At 43.0% G+C, this 10,406-nt stretch overlaps 2 protein-coding genes across 2 annotated transcripts in view; both read right to left on the bottom strand.

The window, feature by feature from the left end:
• The window catches only part of LOC123773850 (uncharacterized), a 20,016-nt gene extending 15,990 nt beyond the window's left edge, over window positions 1–4,026 (bottom strand). Inside the window, exons 1-2 of the mRNA XM_069318901.1 lie at window positions 3,946–4,026; window positions 197–671 (exon numbers count right to left, since the gene is read on the bottom strand). Coding sequence (XP_069175002.1) covers window positions 197–220 — 24 coding nt within the window. The 5' untranslated portion in view covers window positions 221–671; window positions 3,946–4,026. The remainder of the gene's footprint in view (window positions 1–196; window positions 672–3,945) is intronic.
• Window positions 766–10,406, bottom strand: part of LOC138359505 (uncharacterized) — a 28,546-nt gene continuing 18,905 nt past the window's right edge. The window contains exon 4 of the mRNA XM_069318838.1: window positions 766–933. Within this exon, the coding sequence (XP_069174939.1) occupies window positions 766–933 (168 nt within the window). The remainder of the gene's footprint in view (window positions 934–10,406) is intronic.

The raw sequence follows: 10,406 nt of genomic DNA, 5'->3' as shown, positions 1-10,406 counted from the left end.
CATAGACCTAATAAACGAGTACCAGTATCTGTGCCCATGACATAGACCTTATAAACGAGTACCAGTATGTGCCCATGACATAGATCTTATAAACGAGTCCCAGTATCTGTGCCCATGACATAGACCTTATATATGTGTCAGGTGCAGGTGCGGGGAAGACTGGCAGTTTACACACACGAGGAAGACAGATACTCACTGGGAAAGCGAGGAACATCCTCATTCGCACTGCTGAATTATCGTCCCAAGATCGACAGTACAGATCCTCGGTTGTTTCCTCCTACGCGATACTGTTCCCGCACAATTCAGATTTTCAGCCACTACTTATCAGCGAGTGTTGCGAGGTATGTAGAGATAATAAGCATAGAGGAGTGTTTCAGTGACAACTGGCGGGGAGGAAGTGTGACTTGCGGGGTGGAGGAGATGGAGAGACTGCCTGAGGTATGGCGCGTGTCGGGGTGGGCAGTGGGAGAGTGCCTGTGCTCTTGACGGAGGTATGGGAGACTCAAGGTGTTGGAGAGTGAAGCTGCCGCCGCCACCTTCCTTTCTCTCCAGAGCACTCCACGCTGCACTACAAGGTCACGCGGGGGCACAGCTCGCGTGGGCGCTCAAACACTCTGCTTCCTCTTGCTCTTTGGGCGACGGACATCGGGAAGAACCTTGACACTCGCAAACTGAAAAAAATATTATTTTCTTATCATTTTTTGTTACTATCATTTACGATCTATGACAATTATCATCAGTAAGACGTGACTCCAGGCCTTAGCCCTAAGAGGAGGTGGTAATGGGACATTCCTGGGGCGGCGGCGTGTCCTTCCAGGCGGGTATAGAGCGGCCAGCAGCCGCCCCCTTGTCCCCGGCCTCTGGTATTTCCTCTTCCTCACCACCCACCACCACCATCACTTGCTGGTCACTCCCAATACTTACGCTCTCCACCTGCACTGTATTGGGAAATAAATCATTTATCATTCCTCAACATGTATATTTATTTTACATTTACATCTATATATCAATTATTTATATATATAAAATAGAAAGTCTGGGTATCCGTCCGAGGCTGGAGGCAGACGCTTAGGGCTAGGCTTATAAAAATGTGTACAGTAATTGCTGTGGGGTACGTGCCAAGCATGAGCAGGTCAGGGTCGGCATCAATGCAACGCTGACCGCGTAGCACGAGGGCTAAACGACGCACTGTCACGATTTTTACTCTGACATTCTGGTTCAAGAGAAGAGAAGAGCGAGAGAGAGAGAGAGAGAGAGAGAGAGAGAGAGAGAGAGAGAGAGAGAGAGAGAGAGAGAGAGAGAGAGAGAGAGAGAGAGAGAGAGAGAGAGAGAGAGAGAGAGAGAGAGAGAGAGAGAGAGAGAGAGAGAGAGAGAGAGAGAGAGAGAGAGAGAGAGAGAGAGAGAGAGGTGGAGAGGTGGAGGGAGGGACGGACGGAGAAAGAGAGAGAGATAGAGGGGGTGAGGGAGGGACGGAGAAAGAGAGAGAGATAGAGGGGGTGAGGGAGGGACGGAGAGAGAGAGAGAGAGAGAGAGAGAGAGAGAGAGAGAGAGAGAGAGAGAGAGAGAGAGAGAGAGAGAGAGAGAGAGAGAGAGAGAGAGAGAGAGAGAGAGAGAGAGAGAGAGAGAGAGAGAGAGAGAGAGAGACAGAGAGAGAGACAGAGAGAGACAGAGACAGAGAGAGGGAGACTCGTAGCTCCCAAGAGGGGAGACATGATAACCACCTAGAAAATTATCAGGGGAATTGACAGGGTGGACAATGACAAACTTTTTAGCACGTGTGGAACACGAACAAGGGGACACAGGTGGAAACGTAATACCCAAATGAGCCACAGAGACACTAGAAAGAATTGTTTCAGTGTTAGAGTAGTTAACAACTAGAATACATTAGGCAGTGATGTGGTGGAGGCTGACTCCATACACATTTTCAAATGTAGATTTGATAGAGCCCAGTAGGCTCCAAAATCTGTACACAAGTTGATTGACAGTTGAAAGGCGGGACCAAAGAGCCCGAGCTCAATCCCCGCAAGCACAACTAAGTGAGTACAAACAGGCAGACATTTTATCCTATAGTATAGCTATATATTATATGTCTGTCCAAAGTTGCAGGCCAGATACTTGGGGTTAGCCTCACCCAAATATGCAGGGGGAATAGTCTGGGTTACGGGATGGACATAGGTGGTCAGGGTGTGCTTAAGTCAAATGCTTTAAGAAATATTAGCAGTTATAGACATCCCCCCCAGACGATTTTCAAGGAGTCAAGTGTGAAATATATGGTGTGATTCCCATTGAGTTTTTAGTGGACGCAATAATATATTTTCTGGTAGATCCATACAGTTGTTTCGATGCCTCTTAATAATACATTTTATAATAGAAGGAAGAGAGGTGGGAAGCAATGGGGGACTGGAAGAGGGGAGGGATAAAAAGAGGAAAATAAAAGAAAAGAAAAAGAGAGAAGAAAAAGAAACAAAAAAATATTTGAAAGGAGGAAAAAGAAGACATTTGACAGAAGGAAAACAGAGAAAAAAAGGAAATTGGAAAAGGGAAAAAAAAGAGACAAAAGAAAAGTAAATCTGAGAGCCTCAAAGAGTTGTTTGGTGCTCATCAATAATACAATTTCTGAGAGAAGGGGGAGGGGGAGGAGATAAGGAGATAAGAGGGGGGTAGAGACCCGGGTGCAGCCGGGTAACCTTTCTATTTATATCAATAAGAGAGTGTATGTCTGGCTGTTCAAGAGTAGAGACCAGATGGTCATGGCTAGCCTCACTTAAATGTGCAAGAGAGCGGGGATGGTCTGGGGAATGACAAGGACATGGCTGGTCGGGTTACCAGAGTACAAGAGGGAACAGCAGGCCAGGGCGTCTCATTCTGTCTCCCACGACAATTTTGGGTTCTGTCTGCCGGCTACACCTAGCTAAATATACTGAAAACTAAAATTTCAAAATACATTTTTTCTTTTTGAAATATACTCCATTATTCACCGATCTCTGGAAAATTTACTTACATTTTCTGTTGTCCGTACTTTGTCCGTAGCACTATAAACAGACGATCCTCCTACAGCTTCAAAGGCTTTCTCAAGCCTCACCTCATTCTCAAAGCAAACGGGTAACTATTATGTTTGTTTAATATTTGGCACAGCGCACTTGTAATATTTTCCCACTGGTAGACCACCCATACGTTAATTCTAGACTATTATGCCATCTATATAAGAGAGAGTCAGCGAAAATATAGGCAGGCAGTTAGAGACATAATGAGACATAGGCAGAGACAGACAGGCGGAGATTCGAAATGGAAATAACAGTTGAGCAGAGGAGTTGCAGAATCTGTGGTGAGAATGACGGGCACCGCCTAGACTACTATCTACGAGACTGCGGACATCTGAGAGACATTAGAAATATGTGTAGAATAATAAACCCCATATTGTTTGAGTTGGGAGAATACCATTTGTCAAATATAGATACTGTTATTAAAAGATTCCCCCATTTTGCATCCGTAAGATGATGTAAGATTTTAAGGGTTGACGAATGTTAATCTTCTTGTTTGAGAAGTTGTTCACTTGAGACAGTTAAGCAAGTCCCAGCTGTGTCTGGGTACAAGTGACAGAATGAACAACCCAGTGAGCTTTTTTCCTATTAGGAAGTGTTGTACATGCTACTATGGCGGTGTGTCCACTCACAGGATGAGTGGCGCTGCCCAATATTGTCACTATGGCGGTGTATCCACTCACAGGATGAGTGGCGCTGCCCAATAAACTCACCCCTCGGGGCAAAATTTAAAAATTTAAAGTTTTCAAAAGTCAAGTACTAATTTTTCTTAATTACTTCTGGGTGATCAGGGGCGAACAGCTAAAGATCGGTTCCCAACCATTTCTCTCGGCCCAGGGCTTGAATCCTGACCTATATCTCTAGCGAGGCAAGCTGAAAATACGGACAAATGACCAGTACTGACCGAGGAGGAGCAGTGGTCGGGGAGCGTTCCCCAGAGCGTCAGACACCACACGTCTGGCACCGACCACACCGCACAACACACTGACGGCCTCCTGCTGTGGCTCCCTGCAACCTACAGTAAAAGTGATCTCTCTCCCAAACTGTTCTCACAATTTGACAAGCGTAGAATTTGAAGTGGTTTTGCTCACAATCACTCTAACCTAGACTATCCGCCTAACCTGTCCATGCCGATGATCATTAGTCCGAGGAAGCTTCAGTATTACCATGCTCTTAATTTCACTGAATTACTCGTATTTTGATTCTGTAGCGATAACGTTAAATTTGCAAGGTATTAATCGTGAGGACAGGTTGCTGCTTCTCCTGTTACTATCTTGGTTTCTCCATCGCCTAGCATAATAACCGGAGGAAAGAGGAGACATGATCATGACATACATGATAAAGAGAGACAAACGAAACAAGGTCAAACCGTCTCAGATGAGAAGTAGGAGTGCAAGATACACAGGAAAGTCGAGAACACAACAAAAAGCCAGAGGGCTGTAAGTCGCTCCTTCAGTGGTAGAGTCGTGAACACGTGGAACGAACTGAAGGATATATACTTTATGATAGTCAAATCAAGCATAGATTTGAGACCTAGACAATTTTCTAGTGCAATAGACTGCCAATTGTCAATACATGAGGCTGTGTGTATAATAAATCACTGAGTCTCAATAGTTGAGGCTGTGTAAATTATAGCAAACCAGGTTCCATACACTAGGCTGTGTAAATAATAGACTAACTAAGCTCCATACACGAGGCTCTGTAAATAATTAACAGACCAATGAGGCACCATACATGGGGTTGTATAAATAATAAACCACCGAGGAACCATACACAAGGCTGTGTAAATAATAGACCACTGAGGCACCATATACAATTAAATCTGTGTAAATAATTGACCACAGAGGCACCATACACAAGGCTGTAAACATAATAAAACACCGTCGAGGCACCATACATGGGGCTGTGTAAATAATATCCCAGTCAAGGCACTATATATGGGGCTGTGTAAATAATAGACCAACGAGGCACTATACATGAGGCTGTGTGTAAATAACAGATCACCGAGGCTGTGTAGATAATAAATCATACAGGCACCATACATGGGGCTGTGTGAATAGACCACCGAGGCACCATAACATAGGGCTGTGTGAATAATAGACCACCAAGGCACCATACAAAGGGCTGTGTAAGTAATAAGCCATAGAGGCATGATACATGGGGCTGTGTAAATAATAGACCACCCAGGTTTCATACATGGGGCTGTGTAAATAATAGACCACCCAGGTTTCATACATGGGGCTGTGTAAAATAATAGGCCATCGAGGCTCCATATACCAGGGTGTTTAATAAATAATAGACCCTTGAGGTCTATTATTTAAAAAAAATAATGAGTATTTTTAAAAACAAAATAATAGACACTACGCTAGGCTATGGGAACAATACACTAGTGAAACAAGACAGGAGGATGTGGTAACAACAGAAGGGCGAGGCTCTGAACGGTAGAGGCAAACATGTACTTAGGTACATGCTGCTTAGGCGTTCATGCTGCTCCCTGAATTGTATGAAGGGTTACAGAGGTTTATATGTTCAGAGCTGTCTAAGATATACAAAGATCACTCATCTCGCGAGATGATTTTAAAGGGTTATGAGGACATCTTAAAGCATACACTCGATCGAGAGGACAAATTTGCGGACCTCCTGGTAACTCACACGGGATGGTGTAAAATGTATAATAGTTGAACATTCGGTAATATAATGAAGAAAGGTCTGACCCAGTTCCTCTTGACGAGATGAAGTTTAACGGTTGGGAGGCTCCGTACCGTAGTGTGACGGCGCAACACCGTATTCACAAAAACAAGTCTATTCGATTTGTATTTTCCAAGACAGATGCATTTGTGGTAGTCATGACCGTTGAACAAGTGAATGCAGAATCTTTTAAAGGGTTTGCTAAACCATCACTCCGAGCAAACAGGAAGAAATACTTCTCTTAGAGACAAATCCTCTCACGTGTTGAAGCCGGTGAAGCAAGGCACGCGCTGTTACACAACACCACAGGAAGAACTCATCAGCGAGATGCGTGGGACCCTTCACTTTCCGCAGCAATTTGCCCTCCAAGGCCACTAGATATGTTGGTCACCAGGTACACAGAATATGTTGGTCACCAGGTACACAGAATATGTTGGTCACCAGGTACACAGAATATGTTGGTCACCAGGTACACAGAATATGTTGGTCACCAGGTACACAGAATATGTTGGTCACCAGGTACACAGAATATGTTGGTCACCAGGTACACAGAATATGTTGGTCACCAGGTACACAGAATATGTTGGTTACCAGGTACACAGAATATGTTGGTCACCAGGTACACAGAATATGTTGGTCACCAGGTACACAGAATATGTTGGTCACCAGGTACACAGAATATGTTGGTCACCAGGTACACAGAATATGTTGGTCACCAGGTACACAGAATATGTTGGTCACCAGGTACACTAGACATGTTTGTCACCAGGTACACAGAATATGTTGGTCACCAGGTACACAGAATATGTTGGTCACCAGGTACACAGAATATGTTGGTCACCAGGTACACAGAATATGTTGGTCACCAGGTAAACAGAATATGTTGGTCACCAGGTACACAGAATATGTTGGTCACCAGGTACACTAGACATGTTTGTCACCAGGTACACAGAATATGTTGGTCACCAGGTACACTAGACATGTTTGTCACCAGGTACACAGAATATGTTGGTTACCAGGTACACTAGAAGTGTTGGTACTAAAGTCACTGAACATGTTAGTTACCAGTAACTACCCACACAGTTCGACTATCCACGTGCGTGTAGCCTACACTAGCTAGGTTTGGTGTCGGGTTTAGGTTCAATCAACCGCGGGAGAGTTAATATAAGGACACCACAATAGCTGACTGACTATCAGGTAACCTGAACCTGGCTGACTACAATGAGTAAGCATACATTGTCCAGGACTTAAACTAACTCTGAGTATATATACACGTAGAAGCGAGGAACACACCTCTCTGTGTACACATTCTCTATGTGGTAAGCAGTTGATGATGCCGCAATGTTTACCGCTGTTTTGCCCTTACAGTCAACTCCGTTACCTATATATTATGAAGCAAAATCACTACCATTATGTCGATGGAAGCAACAGGAACATTTGGAGGAATCATTTGGAGGAACTTTATTTTTTCCTAACAAATTTTGTTATTTTTCCATGACGTGAAATATACTTGGCTAACAGACACGAAAATTACAAGATCCTCTGCAATACAAAACAATTCACCAATTACAGGAAAATCTTATCTGGCTTAGGCTTATCTATAATGTTATTTAGAATAGTGTGTGAAATTTGAATAAGTAAGTGGTATGCCTAATTAGAGATTTATTAAAGGCCTAATTTGGGTGACGGTTCCAAGGATTGTCATAGCCAGGGGGTGATAATGGGGGACGAGCTCTCATGATCTATGAAAAGCTCCCGTACAGTATGCGTCTCAAATAGCCTCTGACAACCAAGTCCAACTCCTGGCCTACACGGGTGGCTTAATTAGTCTCTTAAGTCCGGCGGAACTGCTTTTACTGACGGAAGGGGCGCCTTAAAACCAGCTGCTCCGGTTAGATGGGACTCGTTACCCTGGGAAGGCAGGACATCTAGGGGAAGGAAAACCCTGATTCTAAACCTCCGCTGCCTTGCGGCCGTACCCTTCTTTTGGGAAAGGCTTCAGGAGTCAACCTCGAGGAAAAATCCGGAGTTGGAGCCCCTAAGGCAATTCGTTGTCGATTTCGGCCTCGCTCTGGCAGCTCCTGCGACGGTGCTGGAACCATGTGTATTGGCATTTGCCTTTCCATTGGATAATTTCAACAACGTGGAGAGGGAGCACTTGCTGCATGGGTAACAGCTTCTCCTCCATAGCGACCTACCCAGGCTTTGCGCCCTGGAGAGCAACCAGAGCGCAACTCCATAGTCTCCAGAGACTGAAGGATGTCTACTACTACTACATTTAGGTGACATTCAGTATGCAAATTTAACATTTCTATATGGAAATGGGAGATAGAGAAATAAATAATGATAGCTACCATAATTAAATATAACAGGAACAAAGGCTAATGTTTTAATTTGAACATTTTGAATTAGGTTGCATGTTTCTTGTGATTTTGCAAAGGGTTCACTAGACATTTAAACACACTAGTGTCTAGTGTGTTTAATAGGTAATATAATATATGCAAATCATGATAGAACTATGTACATGTGTTTTGGAGCAAATAGGATTGAGGCAGAGATTGAAACAGCTAGGCTTATGCTTATATGCAAACCAGGTGTCAAGTAATTATAAAATAATTATCAAAATGCAAAAGTAATTAGTCCAATTAAAGAAAGCGTTAGATAATGAGTGAAGTGAGGGTTACAGCGGTGTTAGCATGTAATTAACGGTAGACATTACAGGAAGACCGGCATACAGTATTTTCCCCGAGTGACTTCAGGAGGCGGTGTTGCCAATTTGCCCAATACAGTACAAGGGACAGATGTGTAACCTTAGTTTTCAGCTATCACACATTATGTAAAGAATTTTTGTGATAGAAATACTTCCTATACACGTAGGGGGATGATTTGTTACTAGACAGAGGTAATGCGATAGGTTATGTTTAATTGTTACCTTAGTTGCACTTGGGAATTAACGATAGTTTGGCAACATGAGGAAAGCCAGCTGAACCGCACCTCCCTCTGCCAGATATTTAAACTCTCAGTGGAGCACTGGATATCATGCAGGCAGGAACTGTTTGCTCGCTCAGCTATTTGTACACCTAAGTATACTTTTAATCTCAATTAGTTAATGCAGTGTTGTAGATCAGGAAATTTATGAAGTGTTCTATAGGTATAATCACTAGGATGTTATTATGCTTAGTGTTTAACGTTACGTGTGGTGGTAGGCAGGAGTGGTGCCCCTGTAGTGCAGTGGTATACACAGGCCAAGACGCTAATGGACCTACTGGTGTAATAAACTTAGTTAAGAATGCCCAATCTTTCCTGCAGATTGGAACTGGGAATTTATCTAGTACAGTGTGGCATGACCCCATATTTTCCCAGTATTCTGTAAAATTCTTGTTTATAAAATTTACTGTTAAGTTTGACAGTATTATATATCCCTTCAATATCCTTGACACAGGCAGTCAGCTAATAATTTAAGTCAGCCATAACCTGGATTGGGGGCTGTTGTCTCAAGGTGACCTGTAATGCTCCTTAATAGCTATTAAGTACTTAACGAGAGTGTCTTGGCCAATATTGTATAAATTTATATAATAAATTGGCCAATATTGTATAAATTTAAATTCTCCCAGAAATCAATTTCCACACAAGTTGGGGGGGTTTATTAATTATAGCCTATCAATCGAAAATTATAGATTGGTACGAAAATTTATACTAAATGGTTAATAGGTTATTCTACCAGGTAGCACAGTGTAGCTGGAACATTGGCCAGCTCGAAGGCTTATTCTAGGATCCAGAAAAATAAGGATTCCTGGTTTGTCCTTGATATGATCCTGGAGGGAGGTAAGGCATTCTGTGGTTCCTACACCTTTTCTATAAGCAAACATATTTTGATGCAGTGGATTGGCTTTCCATTAAATTCGATTAATAGTCATTCTTTCCGCAGTTTTGGCCAGGCAACTTGTTATGAGATGGGTCTAGGCATTCCTGGGTCTTTGGGTTTTGGAATGGGAACAATAATAGCCCTATTCCAAGAGAGTGGTAGAGTTCTTGTCACCCATGCTTTGTTGATAAGATTCAAGAAGGCTTTTTCCACCCTTTTCTCCTAGCTTGGCTAGCATGTTGTAAGTGATTTTGTCCTCACCTGGAACTGTGTTTTTAGTTTTCTTTGTAGCACTTCTGAGTTCTTTAAGATTGAAAAGTCTAGTTCGTCAGATAAGGCTAAAGAATCGTCTATTTTTTCATCTTGCTGCTTGAAGTCTTTATAGGTGAGTCAGAGTTGCTTGAGGAAGTTGAGTGGAACTGGCTCTTGAAGCAAATAGATTTGCTATTCTTTCTGCTTCTTGCTCTGGATGTACATGATGGGCAGAGCAGGAGGCGATTTTCCTTTGGCCCTGTTGATCTGCGTCCAGATGTCGTAGGTTAAGCGCACTCATGGAATATCAAATAGATATTTGTTTCTAGTGAAGTACCCATGGGTTCTGTTACAGCCCTCTAGGAAGCTCTTAAGGTCAGGATTCACATTGCAGTTCAGTGTTTTATATATATCTAGAGTACACATGAGAGGATGTGCAGTGATTTAATATCTAACATATTCAAAGATTTAAGTAAGGGGAGCCGAGTGCTGTCTGGGGAGTGAGTTTATTGTTCTAATTGCTGATCTGTTTTGAATAATTAGGGGTCGTAGATAATTTT

Source organism: Procambarus clarkii, chromosome 91 (genome assembly GCF_040958095.1).
Source record: "Procambarus clarkii isolate CNS0578487 chromosome 91, FALCON_Pclarkii_2.0, whole genome shotgun sequence".
Taxonomy (NCBI): Eukaryota; Metazoa; Arthropoda; class Malacostraca; order Decapoda; family Cambaridae; genus Procambarus; species Procambarus clarkii.
The sequence above is the reverse complement of the archived record's forward strand: the minus strand, read 5'-3'. Positions and strand labels throughout refer to the sequence as shown.